The sequence below is a fragment of the Myxocyprinus asiaticus genome, chromosome 19, assembly GCF_019703515.2.
Source record: "Myxocyprinus asiaticus isolate MX2 ecotype Aquarium Trade chromosome 19, UBuf_Myxa_2, whole genome shotgun sequence".
NCBI lineage: Eukaryota > Metazoa > Chordata > Actinopteri > Cypriniformes > Catostomidae > Myxocyprinus > Myxocyprinus asiaticus.
Genome location: NC_059362.1, coordinates 32,869,778 through 32,888,562, shown reverse-complemented (window position 1 = coordinate 32,888,562; position 18,785 = coordinate 32,869,778). Strand labels below are relative to the sequence as shown.

At 39.3% G+C, this 18,785-nt stretch overlaps 1 protein-coding gene across 2 annotated transcripts; it reads right to left on the bottom strand.

The window, feature by feature from the left end:
- Positions 1–3,197: 3,197 nt before the first annotated feature.
- Positions 3,198–9,158, bottom strand: LOC127410357 (N-myc proto-oncogene protein-like). 2 transcript variants are annotated; one of them, XM_051645574.1, is made up of 3 exons: positions 9,026–9,158; positions 7,907–8,548; positions 3,201–5,138 (listed from the first exon to the last, which is right to left on the bottom strand). In XM_051645574.1, exons 2-3 carry the CDS (start codon positions 8,541–8,543, stop codon positions 4,441–4,443), a joined length of 1,335 nt encoding a protein of 444 aa, XP_051501534.1. In that variant the 5' UTR covers positions 8,544–8,548; positions 9,026–9,158; the 3' UTR covers positions 3,201–4,440. The 2 variants fall into 2 exon arrangements, with proteins under 2 accessions (XP_051501535.1, XP_051501534.1); XM_051645575.1 differs by lacking the exon at positions 9,026–9,158 and having other exon boundaries at positions 3,198–5,138; positions 7,907–8,544.
- Positions 9,159–18,785: the final 9,627 nt, after the last annotated feature.

Here is an 18,785-nt window from a genome sequence, read left to right as displayed (position 1 = left end):
AGTAAAACCATGGTTAATTTTACCTGGATCAAACCTTTCTCTCAACTCCCTGACCTTCACTATTACCAAATCGCTGTGAGGAAATCATGAAAAAACATATCTGCACCGTCGTTACATCCCGCGCCACTGCAGTGAAACTGGGGTCAAGGTTTGTCTTCAATTTGTGTGTTTCTACAAGAGCTGTCAAAGTTATCGTGTTTATGCATGCGATTCATTTAAAACATTTAACACAGGAATTTTCTTAATCGTGATTAACGCATTTACCGTCATTACAGTGACGCACACACCTCAACCACACACACAACAGCCGCGTCATTGATTATTTGATGGGAAAAAAATTTTTAACACTATTTATTTGCACAAAACAGGCCCAGATGAGACTTGTGACAGAAATCAAGCACTTTGCAGCCTTTGTAAAGCGCAATTTAATTACACAGAATTCAACCACAGAAGCACGTCAAGTCTTAACTATTATGAAAATGCAGAATGAGACGTTATATGCAAGTGCTTTTCATGTAGAGTTCAAAGCGGTGCTTGACGCTAGCACTGACGCCCTGATGTGAATCGTGAATGCATCTTCATTACAGTACAATACTGTACATTCTATATATACTATATATACTTTATGTATTTTTATTTTTTATTTTTATTGAATAATGTGTATCTATATAGTGCGTATTGTATACTGTACAGTGTATGTTATTATTTGTATATTGTGTTGTGTGTAATTATGTGTATATTAGACTTTAAATTGTGTTGTGTTAATTTGATGTTTATTGTAAATTGGTATATGTCTCATCACTGTCACGACTGCTATGTTGATCGGAACTGCACCCAAGAATTTCGCACACCATTGCACTTGTGTATATGGCTGTGTGACATTAAAGAGATTTGATTTGATTTTTTGATCTTCAAAATTGCTATAGCATAGCAGATAGCCACAGTCTGTGGAGGATGAGAGTTTAAGAGATTGAATGCGCATTGCAGTGAATACTCAACCTATGCTTGAAAACATAAACATAAAACATTATTGTTACATTTTGTTTTGTTTTCTTCCTAAGAAGGAAATAAGTGCATTTTGACAGGCAAAAAAGTAGATATTGAGTAACATTTCAGCACTTTCAAAATCTGTGATTAATCACGAATAACTATGAAAAATTATCAGATTAATCATGATTTAAATAGTAAAAAGTTTCAACTAGACTACTGGAGTGCAAATAGCCACGCTGTGTTGCAGGTGCTATTTACACTTCGTGTCACTCCGAACAGTCACATAGTAATATGGAGCTGTCTTCTCAAAGTTTATTGTAGAACAGTAAAGCATAGTGTCTGAGGCCAGTACATATCAATCAGGTAGGAAGGACTTATGTTTTAGAGGGAGAGAGAGGAAGAGAGGTTGGAGAAAGAAAGAAAGAAAGAAAGAAAGAAAGAAAGAAAGAAAGAAAGAAAGAAAGAAAGAGAGGGAACACAAAGACATAACAGCACGTTGTAAATGGGCATTTGTATGTATACACAATCTCATACTTAGCTGAGTGAGAGTTGCTCTTCAAAACAAAAGATGATATAGACATGGGTTGTACAGTAGATACTGCTATATCTGCATGATCTCTTTGTCCTGCTTCTGTCTCCCTGGTTAGCTCTATCGATGTACACATGGTTTTGTGTTATTGTCTTAGCTCTGGGCTTTGTTTTTGTTTTTTTTTCCATGAAAACTGGGCAGGATAAGCCATCGGCCAGATGGCACAGTGGGGTCTCCCATGGTTACCTCATCCTGAGCACCAAACACACACACATACACACACACACACACACACACACACACACACACACACACACACACACACACCACACTGTGACCAAAACACAGACTGTTATGTAACCAATCAGTTGTCTAGACAGTCCGGTCTATAACTGTAAGTCTCCTGAACGATCTTACGCTCTCTCTTTCTCTCTCTCTCTCTCTCTCCTCCATCCTCTGCCAGACCTTGTTTCTTCTATATTGCGTTGGGAGATTTATTTTTCTGTAAATCACTCATTGTGACATATTTGTGGGTGGAGCTTTATCTGGCTAGACCATGTCAGCTTTCAGGCCATGTGACTTAAGTTAGTAAACACAAACCTGCTCCACGCTCCAGCAGGATAGCTAATAGTCGCACAGGTCACGATGCCCCCCTTCACAAAAGACGGCCTGCCCCCTTTCACACATACACGTACACACACACGCATGCACAAACAGAATAAAACGCACTCGCACTTGAAGTCTGCCACGCTGCAGCTGCTCCAGTTTCCATGGTAACTTGCAGAACAATGAGGTAAGACGCTGCGAGGGTGAGTCTGAGTGTTTGCTCCGCACGTTTTCATACCCACTCTCGCTGAGAGTGTGTGCGCCAGCGTTTGTTTTTGTGTACGAGTGCCTGAAAGTGCATGTGGATGTGCCCTGCCGATTTCTAATAAACTCTGTGTAAGTGTGAGAGTGAGAGAGTGAATAATGAAGGAGATACTCGTTCGCCTTTGTCAGTGAGGGCTTGGTCAACCAGATCTCCCTTCATAGTGAGGCAGATGGAGGGAGAAAAGCTTGACAAATGAAAAACAGGAAAAGAGGCTGAAAAGAGAGCAGAAAAAAAGTCCAAAACATGCTGAAAATACAAGATGATTATGGCCAACCATGGACTGCAAATCAGGACAACAGAATCCATCCAAATGTATAGATCTTAAAATTGACTCTTCTATCTACAACTTAGTTGTAGTAAGTAAATTTGGACTTAATAGTGTGGAAAATGTAGCAGTAAAAATACAGACAAGGCTCTGAAAGGTTGTGGAAATTCTGTAATCATTTACTCACCCTCACGTTTGTTCCAAAACCATATTACTGTCTTTCACTCATGAATCACAAAAGCAGATGTTATACAGAATAATAGCCTTAGTCACCACTAACTTTCATTGTATGGGACAAAGATGCAATGAAAATGAATGATGACTGAGACTAACGTACTGTTTCACAAAATAAAGAAAGTCATATGCGTTTAGAACAACATAAGGCTGAGTAAACGATGACAGAATTAAATTTTTTGGGTGAACTAAGCCTTTAAGGAAAGACTTAAAGGCTGGCCAGTTCCTTAAAACATAGCTATGGTTTCTCCTTTCTTATACTTCAAATGAGTGACATAGTTATTTTCTTTGGCAAAATGATTTAGCTGTAGGTTTTGCCTTCAAAGTTATAACTTAGAGAGTTTGTTTAGGGCTGTTTGAAATATGGATGCTACCGCCCAGAGGGGCTTCAAACATGCCTGAAATGTAGTTTAGTGTATTGTTTCATCTCACAAGCTGTCATACACTAAATACCTGAAAGCATTCAAACCACACTGCCGGAGATACAAAACCACTCATCCTTTGACAACAAGCTCTTTTGTTTTCAAATGTCTATTTATTTTTCAAAATGAGGTATTTCAAAGTGCTGTGAGTCGCAGCACTAAAATGTACATTATAGAAAAGGAGAAAACATTTTTTTCCCCATTGACCCAGTTCTATGAACCCAATACTTACAAATATATAAACAAAGAACGAGGAAGAAATCAAGGAATAGAAGCCTTATTAATGGAGATAGAAAGAATTTTCTGTACAAAAGAAATCAAGGTAGAAAAAGATAAAAACAAGATAAAGTGATATCTACTGAGAACTCATTTTCATACGAAAATATAAGTATTAAATTTAGTATGTATCAGAAGCACACTAAAGCATAAATGTAGGAATTAGTAAAGCGTGTCATAACAGAGATATTATAGGACAGAAAAACAAAAACAAAACAATGTGTCCTTATTTTACAAAAATCCTCAAGAATCGAGGTCTTACAGTACTTGTTAAAGGTATATAAACTTCCAGTCTAGTTATTGGCAGCTTTTGACATCTTTATAAAAACCAAAAGACAATATTGTATACAAAAACAAGGCAGACTTGAGTGTACGTTTAAAAAAAAAAAATCTATTTACAAAAGTGTCTGACATCAAGGTGCGCAGAGGTACATCCATGAGAATTAGCACCAGTGAGAGTGGTGTGAGAGATTATAGCCATTTGAAGAGACTTGTGTCATTTGTTTAGTGTCCAGCAAACCAATCATTGATATACTGAAGATAAGCTCTGTTTAAAAGGAATGCCTGTCTTCTGTGAGTCTTGTTATTGAGAGGAGGTCGGGTTTACCAGTAAGCACAGTGGAAGACAAACTAAATGTGGAATAAAGTTAAGTGTCATCACATTTTCTCCCTTCCCTCAATATATTTTCTTCATCACTTTATATTAATGTGATTGGGGTGACAAAGTAAACCTGAAACATTCTTGACGTCATAAAATGTGCAAAAAAGTGGCAGCAGTGAGTGTCCCTAGAAGCCGTTAGCCTTTCGTCATTTGACGTCAACCATTAGCTATGAGGCTTTCAGCCAATGAGCATTAGCGAGTCCTGGCATGCTCAAGCCTGCGGAGGAGCTGTTGTCGTCGGGCCTGCAATCTGTCTTTCTCTTGCTGGAGTCGGAGCTCCTGGATTTCCAGGGAGCTGACATACTCTGTGGCTTTCTTTAGGATGACCACCTTTGCCGCCTTGTTGTTGTGAGCCAGCTCGGGCACCTGGTCGCGTAGCATGAGGAAACTAGAGCGCAGGTCATTGCGCCGCTGGCGCTCCAGGATGTTGTGGTTGCGCCGGCGTTCGCTATCCTCTGAATCGGAGGATCGTGGGCTGCTAGTTTCACTCCTCCTGATTCGCTGGCCTGGTGTGGTGTTAGACGGGGAGTTTGGGGAAGAGTTTTGGTTCCTGCCAATGCGTAGAGTGCTAGTGCTGTTGTCGATTCTGAGTTTTTTGCTAGGGGGAGCGGTAGGGACATCTTGCGGGTCTGGGGCTGCATAGTTATGCTGCTGCTGGTGGATAGAAGCGGCTGCCGTCCTCTTCAAAATCAACTCCTGTGGAGCTTTGCTCACCCCTGAGCCCAACCGCCCTGATGTGGACACCTGAGAGTTAGAGACTGCAGACAGACCAGAATTGGTAATCTTGCTGGTGGTGAAACGCCTTTTCTCCACTGTAACAACGTCAATCTCCTCTTCCTCTTCGTCGTCATCATCGTCATCATCATCATCATCATCATTATCATCATCATCTAGAAAAGGAAAAGAAGACATTTAGGTTCACAGGTTTGCTGTGCAAAGCATTCCTTTGTAAACGTGTGCAGATGGAAGAGCTGCAGGTATACAGGTATGAACAAGCGCTCTTGAAGGAAACTGTGTTTTCTTATGGGTGTGTGCTCGAGTTAATGTCTTTGTGTGGGTAGATGAGACAATTGCTCAATGCAGTTCTTCACAGAGGTGTCAACCACACCAGGATCATCCTTACATGCTCTGTCAAACACTGAGGAACTGAATTCTCCCCAGACTGGACCACCTCTGATTTTACTATCTACTCTGACACACACACACACACACCCTCTATTTACAGTGTCTACTAAGAGTCTTATTTTCCAACAAGAGTTATTTGCTGTCAAGTTGGACATTTAACTAGGAGCCTGCTCAACTGGTGACATAAGCTTAGATGGCAAGGCGGCCTCAGTGTGACGCCTAAGAGCTATGTTTATGAGATAATGGACGTGATTATCAGCTAAGCCACACATGAAGAGTGTTTGGCATTTACTGGAGCCCACAGCCTCTCACTTCAAAAGCTCCCCACAGGAAACCGTCTGCCTGCATGAAGGAGAGACCAAATGGGGCAATTTGGTTTCCAACAGACAGTCAACTTTTTATTTTTCATTCATTATTTATTTTAGTTTGGGCGCGAAAAGTAATAACAGTACAGCGGGGAAAAACTAGCCACACAGAAGCATTGTAATCGAATGCTCCAATTATTCACGGGTTTTTGGCGAGTAACACTGATCTGATGGCGTCTTAAGCCGATGCCCTGGAGAGGCGCCAAACAGACAGCTGGAGGAAAGGCTGCGCTTGTTCAAAGCCATCACCCTGTAAAGAGAGACAACCCATCCTCTCTTTCTTTCTTTCCTCCTCTTTTTTCTTTGGATTATCATTCACTGCACCTCTCTGGAAGATGGTCTGCCTGCCAAGCTCAGTCCATCGTACAGGAAGGGAGGTTTGCCTCTCTCGTAGATGCACGCGTGGGAAGCCTCCTTTATCGCATGCTGGTGCCCAGTGCCAGCTCTCTTATTCTCTCACCCACGTGTGATTGTCGTTTTAGATTTGCATTTGAAACAAGTTCTCATTTCGAAGGGAAGTGACTTTTGGGGGGGCACCGAATTTAGGGGCATATAGTGCCCAACATCTGAGCCCATGTTTTTTACACTAGGGCTCTCACTTCAGGAATTTTCATTAAGAATTGTGTGTCGATAAGAAAATATACTGAATGATATACTGATCAGCTTCTATGCCCAAAGACAGATTTAATAGAAGACAATTAAGGAAATATTTTCCTATCTAATATGGCTCAGTGATGCTATTAAATCTTTAACCAAGAGCTACAGAGCCAAATGGCTCAACATCATGAACAACATCAAATATTACCGCCATCTACTGGGTATGCATTCTGACTATTACATAAACTCCCCATCATCGCCCACTACTACTATTACTGCCATGGGTGTGTGTGTGTGTGTGTGAGTTGTTTTTTGTGGTTTATGAGGGGAAAAAAATTATGTTACACACTGGTAATTACAAGCGCATTATGCTATAGATGTGGTTTTTGAGGACACCCCTAGTGTCCCTGTAATTCAAACGGCTTAAATAAATATTTAAGTATTAAAATATTTTACATTGAAAATGTAAAAAAATGCCAAAACATTTCTGTGAGGATTAGGTTTGGGGGTAGGGGAAGGGTTAGGGGATAGAATATATAGTTTGTACAGTATAAAAATGTCTATGGAGAGGTCTCGTAATGATAGGAGTACCAATGTGTGTGTGTGTGTGTGTGTGTGTGCGTGCGTGCATGTGTGTGTGTGTGTGTGTGTGTGTGTGTGTGTGTGTGGGCGGGTTTGGGTGGTTTACGAGGACATTTTTTTAAAGTTACAAACTGGTAATTACAAGGGTATTATGCTATAAATGTAGGTTATGAGGACATTTCTAGTGACCCCATAATTCAAATCACTTAAAAAAACATACTAAATGATGTTTTTTTTGAAAATGTAAATATGCAGATAGTTTTTTGTGAGGGTTAGGTTTAGAGGTAGGGCTAGGGGATAGAATCTATAGTTCGTACAGTATAACAATCATTATGTCTATGGAGAGTCCACATAAGGATAGCCGCACCAACAGTACCAATGTGTGTATGTGTGTGTGTGTGTGTGTGTGTGTGTGTGTGTGTGTGTGTGTGTGTGTGTGTAACCAACAGTCTGGAATGTCACACACTAATCCGATTCAGGGCCTGTCATATGATCTTCAACAATTACCCCAATGACCACTTATAAATTAGGCCAAACTGTAGAGTGCCAAATGCTACAATTTTTAGCAGCACAATCACCATCAGTATTTTGAATATTGTTATAATAATAATAATAATAATAATAATAATAATAAAATTATGTTTTATTATTATCATTATAAAATGATAATAATAATAAAATTATACGTTTTATAATGATAAATAATAATAATAACAGTATGTGTTTTATAATGAATAATAATAATAATAAATATTATTTATGAAATCTATTATTATTATTAAAATTATTATTAATAACAATAATAGGCTAATCATAATGTTTTGGTATAGAAAACAAAGAGTCTTGAAAAAACTGACTTGACTGACAATCAATGGGGAAAACATTCATGTCAAGCATCAAAAGAATCATAAAATGATCTCTAAGAAATTATTCTAAATGTACTCATTTTTGAACAGCCACTGCATGTAAGGACCGCTTGGGACACTTACCAGAGTCGCTTGGTGTCTCATTTGCGCTGACTGGAGGCAAGTGCTGTGTCCTCAGTTGTGTCACACTTTGGCTGCTGCTGCTGCTCCCGTTTCTTTTGTTGACGGGATAAGGGAAAACCACGGTAGGGTCCACACACTCCGGTATAGAGTGGCTCATCTCCGGCGCATTGACTGTCGTGTCTTTACTGACTTCAGCGCTACTGGAAGCAGTCGAGACAGCTTTCCCGAGTTTCTCATTCACCACCCGCTCCAATTTTTCCCGTGCTGAGAAACCGCTCCACATACAGTCCTGAATGATGATGGAATTGTCCGTAGTATCCAAAACGGAGCCGAAGAGGTCACCGTCCGACACCCCCCAAATATCGTCCTCCGGTAAGAGCAGAAGCTCAGAAGCCCAGTCCAACGGGTCACTTAATCCAGCCCCCATCAGTGAGCAATCCCCAGCCACCGGGTCCCCTGGAAGCGCTGCCCGGCTCGGGGAGAGAGGAGGAGTGGGCAGCAGCTCGAATTTCTTCCAGATGTCCTCGCCAGGCGGTGCAGCGTCTGGTCTGCTGAAGTAGAAGTCATCCTCGTCCGGGTAGAAACACGGCTGCAAAGAGTCAAACTCCATTTCGGAGATCATGGGTTTTGCTGGCATTCTCACTGTGAAACCAAAAGAATTGTGTTAAAACAAAAAGTCATCACCATAGATTTCTGACAAAGAGAATAAGTAAAATAATAATAATAAAAATAATAAAAAATAATTAATAATAAAAAATAATAATAATAATAATTTTGCCATGTTGTTGTTGTTATTAGGCTATAATAGCTATAGAATAGAATAGGCCTACTTATAAATGACTTTCTGTCTGAGATGTCTTTGAATTGTCCTTTCACTGTGCAGTGTGACAGTGTTCATTCACTCAAAGTTTGGACTGTAATTTCAACATGAGACCAACTCTTTAAACAGAAAAGCTTATTTGTGCTCTGTGATTAAAAATAAAAAAAAATCTATATAGGCTACCTTTTTACTTTATGCAATGGTAGCACAAAATAGTAATTTCTGTGAATGAAACCAGATGCATGAAATATATCCTATTTTCCCTGGGCTACTGACACTGGTAGTCCTGAGTGTCTTACCTCAGAGTGTTTTCTTGTCCCTTCTTTATCGCGGTCACTGTGGCCCCCGTTCGGAGTCGCACATCTACCGCGACGACTGAAGACTGTTCTGCGCCTTTGTTATTCGGGCTGTGAAGTATTATTCTCTCCGCTCGCTGTAAAGAAGAGATGCTGACTCCGCCCACTGAATGGGGCGGATCACGGGTGAGGTGCGTTTGCGGGACATTCGCTGTGCGATGTGATTTGGAGACAGCATCAACTTGGTCTGTTTTAAGGCGTTTAATTTGCTTCTATTAAACGCTTAGAGTAGAACTGAATTATGGCAGTTTAAGGACTGAATGTAGAAGGCGAGTTGTCGCCTTGCAAGAAGGGCCGTTCACACCGAACGTGTTTGTGTGTGTGTCCGTCTGCGCTCTTTCCCCTTTGTTTTTCTACGCAAACATGAGCTTGACGGACTTTTGACCGTTGTTCCGCAGCCAGGTGTTGTTGTTGTTGTTGTTCAGCGTGTCGCACAGGAATCCTGTTTCGGGTAATAAAGAACGTCAACTTTTAAAAGCGCGTCTCGAGACACCTGCGTTCTGCTGTATGCGTCTGCTAGCTTTTTAGCGCAAATACGCGTTCGGTCTGAACGACCCTTCATCTACTTTATTTCGAATTAGCCACTGAAAGCAACTGGAACTATGTCAAATATGAAGGCAGTTAATTACACATGAAATAAGCGTTCAAACAGAATAAACTGAGTGGTATGAATGAATCAGAGCGAGTCAGCAGCATCTCCTCTCATTGCTCAGGTCAATGAGGTAAAGACCGACCCGCATCACATCACCACTGTTGACTCACTTGGGCCGCCGTGTGGACATAAGATGAACAACACTTCGCCCGTCAGCCCTTACTTTATTGCGCTTAGATGACCAATTGTTTTGTGCCACTGCTGATCAACTTGATCAATTGCTCTTCATTAATGTTTATAGTGTAATCTCTTTTGTTTTACGTATACACAGAGAATGCTGTATCAACTGTAAGAACGGAGGGGTGAGTGTGGGATTGTAGCAAGGGCGTATTACTGTTTTGTTGTTGTTGTTGTTTTCAACCTTTGTTTCAGAATTAGAACCACTTTTCACTGGGCTCAATGGCTTTTGATCCATCACTTTCCTCATCGCTTTGCTACAACACAGGGGTGTTTGGAAATTCTTGGCTACAAACAAACTATTGAACATTTCCACCGTTATTGCCCAATTAAAAAGATAGTTCAACCAAAAAAGGAAATTCTGTCATTTACTCACCCTCATATTGTTCTAAACCCATTCATTCTTTCATGGAACACAAAATTAGATGTTAGCAGAATTTAAGTCTCAGTCACAATTCACTTTCATTGAATCTGTTTTCCATACACTGAAAGTGATTGGTGACTGAGGCTAAAATCTCCTTTTGTGTTCCACAGGACAAATAAAGTCATATGGGTTTGGAACACAGCATGAAGGTAAAAATGGTGACTGAATTTTCATTTTTGGGTGAAGTGTTGAATAGTTCTCTCATAATATACTCACCCTCATGTCATCCCAGATGTGTATGACTTTCTTTCTTCTGCAGAACACAAATGAAAATTGTTAGAAGAATATCTCAGCTCTGTAGGTCCAGATAATGCAAGTGAATAGGGACCATAAATGTAAAGCTCCAAAAAGCACATAAATGCAGCATAAATGTAATCCATATGACTCCATTTGTTTAATCAGTGTCTTCTGAAGCAACCTAATCGATTTTGGGTAAGAAAATGTAACTAATTTTGTACTGTACAGCTTGCCATTGCAGCCTCTAGGCATGATCATGATTCCAAGCTCGATTACACTTTTTCTAGTGCTAGATGGCAGTAGGAAGTGTAATCGAGCTTGAAGTCATGAGGAGACTGCTGTTGTCAAGATTTATAGTGAAAAAGAAGTTATATTTTGGTCTGTTCTCACCCCAAAATGATTGAATTGCTTCAGAAGACATTGGAGTCAGTGGCGTATCCAGGACATTTTTACTGGGGTGGCCAAGATGGGGCACATACCTAGTGTGGGGTGGCGATACCGGGAGAACCTTTATGAATGGCACATGATCAAAACGTGTAAATATCACATTGCTTTGCTTCAACATCTACACATGTAGAATAAATTAATTCTTAAACTCATGTTAGCATTCACTGAATTGTTTGTATTCAATATCAGACTGTTGTTTTGACATTTGACAGTTTTCTATTCCTGTTCTATTTCAGCCTATTACAGTTTCAGGTAATCTGTGGTTATTTTAACATAACATCCATTTTGAAATCAGTAATTGTTTAGGAAAAGTCAGTTACACATTTTAAGAGCTGTTCTCATTGTAGAGAATTAATCTGCATGTATAGTGTATAATCATAAAAAGATACAAGTACAGGTGATAACTGATTGAGGCGCAATTCAATCAATCATTCAATCAATTATTCATTCATTTATTAGCTATAACTGCACTGTCCAGCAGAAATATTGTTAAATTGGGTACAAATCAGTGTGTGAAACTGGCTACGAGGGCTTATAGGTGTCTGTCTGGAAACCCCAAAATTGCAGATTGAGCTCTGTACACAGTAAAAAACAAAACTCTATTTACTGTGTCTACTCAGGTTTATTTTCCACATGTTCTGATAGCTTCAATTACTTTGAATATTACCAAATAAAATAGTAAGTCAAATCATTTGCGGCATTTAAGTGCAATTTGCCCTGCCTCTGCATATTTAAAATGTCAAATAAGGTTTAAAAACTTCGTCTGACTGACCAATAATACACATAAAGAGCTCATAAATAACTCATGTAAAGATTTAAAGTACAGTCACAGCACAAACCCTTCCATTTCACACACAGGTTAGCCATATATATAACTTTAGCTATTGAACATATACATCTGTAAAATGCTTTACACACCTCCGTCATTAAATCAGAAAACATGGCATTTCATATTTCATGTCAATATAAAGATAACATGCTGAATGTGGTGTAGGGTCTAGCTTACTCTTTAATCTAGCTACTGTAACAATGAAAATATTTTTTCACATTCACATGGAAATTCGGGATAAATTAAACATTAGATTAGATGAACATACCTCTCAAATAACAGCTTTCTTTTTGACCACAATTTGACGTCGTCAACTCATTGGAAGTTGGAGGTAGACGCTAGCTCGTATCAACTTCGTGCTTCTGACCGATCATTATACTCCAGACCTGGCGCCCGCTGCGCCCGCGACCTGCGGCACCTGCCCGGCCACCCGCTGCCTGCCCCTCCCCCCACTGATCAAAGATCAGCTCACACAGCTTCAGTTCCACCACTACTATAATGGTCAGAAATTTAAAACTGACCCTGGGGCAGTGTGGCTCTAAATCAACAAATGACCTGAGATGTCATCTCTGATTGACAGGTGTTTCTATTGGTTCTTCGTTCTTGTGTTGATGAACATGATGAACTACCAATCAGTTCTGGGGTGGCCACAGGGTGGCCAATGAGCTTTCAGGAGTGGCCCAGGCCACCACAGGCCACCCCCTAAAATCGCCACTGATTGGAGTTAAACCACTGGAGTCATAAGGATTACTTGTATGCTCTATTTATGTGCTTTGGTCACCATTCACTTGCATTGAAAGGACCTACAGAGCTCAGATATTCTTCTAAAAATCTCAGTTTGTGTTCTGCAGAAGAAAGAAAGTCAAACACATCTGGGATGGCATGAGTGTGAGTAAATGATTAAATGACACACTATATACCTTTAACAGGATATTTAATGGCTTTTCAGTAAAAAAAACTTGAAGCACCGCACAGTTCATGAAGTAGCAAACCATATTTAAGGTTACATATAAACAATATTAAGCCATTGTTTTGGCCAACAGATATTGTAATGTAAAATTGTATAAAATGACAATATTTAAAACATGTGACAACCAGACGACCACAAATGATCATAGTTTACAACAGTTTTGAACTAGGTGTTTGAAACCAACATAGAAAACAAGCATTTTTGTAATTTGACTTTTAACTCAAAACCTTATAGCCTACTGTAGTTACTGAGCAATACTAAATTCCCTGTGACAACTTCCCCCTGTGACAACCCTATACATGAAGAGTGTACATTTTTGGCTCTCCGGTGAAAACAGTTTGTTGTGGGAACACAATAATAGAAAGAGAGACATCAGGGTTTGGGATTTGAAGCGCTCCTCCAGAGCCCAATCTCTATGACCTCAGCTCAGGAAGAGCTTCCTGTATGAAAGTGAGGGGGAGTGGGAAGCTGAACACTTTTTCGCAAGTGAATGTCTGACTCTGTCCACCAGTGTTCGATTAGTCTGTGCTGGCTTTGTTGCTCCAATCAGATTTACATGCTTTTATATTATCAAGTAAAAAAATCAAAATATCCCTAGGTGGTGCACTGATCCATTCCAAATTAGTTTTAAAATATTTTAACGGCTTTCATTATAAGTCATTCATGATAAAGATCTCTATTTGCCTCTACATTTATTATGCCATTGAAAATTATAGATTTGTACCCCAGAACCACCAGCCTTTCAACACATGTGAAAGTGCCAAGGCTACATGCTTGGTTGAGATGTAAAAAAGAGAGAAAGACAGGGAATGAGAGGCAGTGTGTGTTTTCATGAGGCTCTGTTGCATGTTTTCCTGTCTGACTGAAGCAGTGGGTGGAGTAGTGTATGGATGGTTAAGCAATTGGGCCAGTTTAGATAAAACATTCATATTTGAAGAAAATAAAAAAGCAAAGCATAGAGCCTCAATGACAACATGATGAGAGACAATGGGTGCACACAGGCCGGACATCAATGGTGAACACTGACGGAAGTCAGGCCCGGGCGCCTGCTCCTCTGCTTTGGTATGCAGAGGGAGCACAAAAAGTGCAGGTTTGCAGCCTCAGAGGTGTCAGAGTTGCATTTGACTGTGTAACGTGTGCTGTGGCTAAGCTATTAGCCTACTCTTAAAAAGTGAAAATGATATCAAAATGCCCCTATTTACTTTCATAATCCATGTTATTGTTCTTATTATCAATGATTTATCAGCGCACGTTATTTCAAATGTCTTCATAATTTTTAATCAAATCGTGATAACTTGTCCTACCCAAATGGCTTTCCTTTTCCACTAACATCACTTAGGCCGTGTGGGCTACTCGATAATGTTTTTATATTTAGGGACTATTCTAGTACGGAACCCCCAATTTTTACAATCCAATCGATTCCCAATGGATTAAATCAAGTCCAAGTCATTAATCAGAATCAGGATGAGCTTTAATGCCAAGTATGCTCACGTACACTAGGAATTTTTATTTTTTTTGGTGATAAGAGAAACAAGCAAGTGCATCGCCGGAAAATGTAGCGCGCTGTCCGGGATGGCTTCATTCAGCCAGGTTTCCATGAAACACAGAGCAGCAGAGTTAGAAAAGTCCTTATTTGTTTGAGTGAGAAGAAGCAGTTTGTTTTGTCTGCGAGGTAGCGGACATTCGCCAGATGAATACTCTGCAGCGGAGTCTCTTGGAACACTTGTAGAACACAGCTGCGCCTCCAACTAAGATGTCTAATAAAATGTATGAATAATCAAACACTGGCAAAAAATTATCAGGTATGCTCTGCCGAATATTCAGCAGTTCATCCCTGGTGAAACTGATCGGGAAAGTGTGACAAGAAACATGACAAACAAATAAAATGGGTTGCGGATTTAAGGTAAATACACAGGTGATTTTAAAAGAAAAAAACTGTTATTTTTTCCTGTAAATACTGTTGTCATGACGAGTAAATATCTCTGATGAGCTATTCAACAGATTGGACAGATTCAGGCCATGTTGAGTAAGTCTCAAGTGAGATTGCGAGTGCGCGTGTTTGATTGACAGACCGTGCATGAGCGCACATGTACTGTGTATGAATGCATGTGCAGACCAACCACTGCTCTCATAACATCAGCCATGCTCAGATTTTTTTGTTTTTTGTAACATCCTCTTGCAGTGTAATTCCCTCTCTAACATGATTCAGCAATGTAGAGAATTAGCGTAAATCCTCATGAAAATGAACACCTCACAATTCACACAGATTTGATAGGCTGCTGATAAATATATTTCTGATGATGATGATATCATCATGCGGGCCGCATAAGATCGCTCGAGGGCCGCATATGGCCCGCGGGCTGTATGTTGAGTAGCGCTGGTTTAAACTTTGCAGGTTCTGAGCTGCTTTAAAAGGAAATAACTGCCCGATCGGAAAATTTAAAAAAGTGGATACATAGTTACATACACAGATACGAGAGCTTCATGGATCTCCTTCAGCGTGTCTGATATCAACACAGATGAGAAGCTCAAACAACTGAAGCTCCTTTAATACAGATAATCCACTAAATAATGGATAATTCTGCTTGACACATTGCATTTGTGCTTAGATTAAATTTCAACCGCATCTGGGAGAAACAGTGTGCCGTTATTTTTTGCTCTTTCTTTGTCTTTTTTTTTTTTTTTTTACTTTGTTGTGCTTTAATATCATGCAGTAACACATGACATAGTGATTGATGTATGTTGTCATGGAACAGAGACCCTCCCCTCCAAATCCAATCACAAGTGGTCACAGGAGATGCATTTAAGTGACCAGGTGTAAATAGCAATGTGTCTCAGCTGACCACATGTGATCGGATCACCCGAGCTGCATCGTAATACCAGGTGTAAACAGGGTCTTTATTTCTTTCTTTCAAACCATTGTCCAAACAACAAGGACAGACTTGCAACAAGCATTTAACCTGTACGACACCCATGGTGCATCAGTTTGGTATGCCCCGTTGATGTTTCCATAGGTTATCCTGCCTTTCATCTGAAACTTGCAATAAAGGCTGCAGGTAGAGCTGACGAGTGTGTGATTGACCGTGTAAAACTCATTGGTTTGTTTGCACTTTTCTTGGTATTTCACACTGTATCACACGCTTTGAGAATGATTTATTACCGCAAAGGCCTGTTTGAACAGAGGTTTTTATCCCAGATGAGACTTTGATGATCCTACAGCTGGTTTATTTGGGCAGAGCAGAAATATTTCTGGAGGAGGTGTGAAACCAGCACTTCCTCTTTCACCCCTCGGTCAAGTATGAGCCTGAAATACCTTCAGTTTACTTCTCTTCAGAGACAGAAATATTCCAGTTTAAATGTGAAATTAATGGCTTCTTTTAATGTTGATGTACCATTATGGTACTGTTATCAAACAGCAATTGGATATAAACTGCTAAACATATAGGGGAGAGTATAGGCTGTGCCACTTTTTATTTAAAGGGATAATTATTATTTTGTATTTATTAATTTTTTTGCATACTGTACATTGTAAGTGTGTGGTGACTAAGTTATTCTGCCTAACATCTCTTTTTGAGTTCCACCGACAAAAAAAGTCATACCATTTTGGAACAATATGAGGATGAGTAAATAATGATAGAATTTTCATATTTGGGTGAACTAACCCTTTATGTAAAAAAAACCAATATTACTAATTATATATGCTGTCAGTAGAAACAATAGTTCCATATAAATTTGACTTCTCAAAAATTCTTAACAGACCAGTAGCTCACAAACATTCACATATGATTATGCGTGAAAATATATGAATCAAAATTTCATAACAGATGTGACCATTTAAACGTCTGGTCCCAAATGTCTTTAACTACTATGTACTAACATTAAAATACATACAATACAATGTATTTATTGTGTAACTACAAAATTCTCAAAACGTTCACATTTGCTGCTATTGTGGTTAAGGTACAGATAGGTTTAGCAGTAGGGTTAAGGGTAGTGTTTAAGGTAAGGGTTGGGGTAGGGTTAGGTTTAGGGTTAGGGGTAAGCTAACAGTGTAACTACAGATGTATTTAAATGCAGGTACTTTAAATGTAAGTACAATGCAACAACGTGTATGTATATATTAAGTACATTGTATTAAATGCTTAAGTAGATTTAGTTAAAGACACCTAAAATAAAGTGGGTTCAAATGTTTTTAGTAAACATTGGGGTCAGCTTCAAAAATTATTTTAACATGTAACAACTATGGCCCTGTTTGTTAAAATCTATTATAGCTGCAATGTATATGAGAGGTTTATCAAATTGTATCAATGCTTCAAGTGAAACATCAGAGGGACACAAAAATGTACACACATATGTATACACACAGCCAGTTCTTTCCTGCACACGTCTACATAAATCAGCCACAGAAAAGAAACATAACGTATCCTACATTTTTGTTTGTCACATCAATGATGTTTCTGATGCTTTGATGGGTGTGAATACAAGCTCCCACTTGCCACATGGGGACTTTGCAAGAACTAATGGGAAACACTAAGATATAAATCACTTGTTTATCCATTCTGACACTGAAATGTATTGTGGACGATCGGAGGTCCACTTGTAAGTGATGTCGAAAGCAGCCACAGTGTTTATCTTTGTCTGTCTACTTAACAATCTTATCCATTTCTTTCACATTGTAAGAGTGGATCCACAAAACCAGGGTCCTTGAGTAAACCTGTCAGTCATTTCACAAACTTGTTTGTCTGAATACTATGACAGTTTGAGTTAAAGCTCTGGCGAAATATGTTCAGTTTAAGAGGCCCTGATAGACTGGAGCGGAAAGCTTTAAAGGCAGTGTGTAAACTGTGTGTGTGTAAATTTGGCCTTGGCCAGGCAGGTTAACGACCCTATTGTTGCAGTTCAAAAACTATGGGTCACGATTCACTGGCTCGCCATGAATCTCCTGTGTCAGTGTTGGTTAACTGTTAGATTTTGTGTGTGAGTTTGTCTACAAATGTGATTCAAAAGTCTGAGTCCAATTGAGAAAATGCTTCTATTTAGCCTTTTTCTAATTTAATACAGCTTTATTATTATTATTACAAATAATTTAATCAGCATAACAATTTGAGTAAAATGCTTATAGCATAATTTGAGAATGTTGCAAAGAGTATCTTTTGTGATTCAGTGGAAGTAAAATCTGACCTTTTGTAAGGAGTTAACATAAGCTATGTTTCCATCCAAGTTGCGAATTTAATTTATGCAAAAAACCATATTATCGCAAAAACAATGTGCGAATAAAGCAGCATTTCCCTCCCATGTGTTCAAAAGAGCAAAATCGCCACTTCTGGAGAAGTTGTAGCCACTGTGAGTGTTTTAATTAATAAAATGCTTTGGTTTAGAGAACGCCAACAAAACACTGTTGGGAGCGACAGCGCGTCACACAGTTCTGGAAGCACTATGTGTGTGCGTTCATCCATTCTTATGACTTTACCGTGTGGATCTATAAGATATTTTTTAAAAGTGTCAATAAACATGCTCTTCGGCACAGTTCAAGTTTGTATTCAATTTATATGCTCTGCAACCACTTTGCAGGCTTTGGAATTTCTAGACACCTTTATGTCAGGATGACCAGAGCAATACATCAGATGTGATGATTGATCTGCTGGTTAGTCCAGTTATGAACAGGTCAGTCACATGACTTTTTGATGTGCATCTTTTTTTATTCCTAATAAATTCAGTAGGAGGTTATTAGGTAAATGTGTTTCGATCGTAGTTTATGCGTGTTTCTTCTTATCGAATAAAAAAAAAATTACCCATCTCAAGCGAGCGTATACGTTATTTTTATGCGCATTTTGGAGATTTTTTTCGCATCTTGGTGTTTTCATCCAGCAGTTTTTATGCGATATCCCAAAATGTGCACTAAAAACATTGATGGAAACATAGCTATAGTCAGTGTCACAATTTGGCTTATTTGATTAGTGTTAGTGC

Excerpts from the sequence above, each read along its gene's own strand:
- LOC127410357 (XM_051645574.1), bottom strand. The coding sequence starts at position 8,543 with ATGCCAGCAAAACCCATGATCTCCGAAATGGAGTTTGACTCTTTGCAG. Across the intron at positions 5,139-7,906 it reads TGAGACACCAAGCGACTCTG|ATGATGATGATAATGATGAT; the intron begins GTAAGTGTCCCA and ends TTCCTTTTCTAG.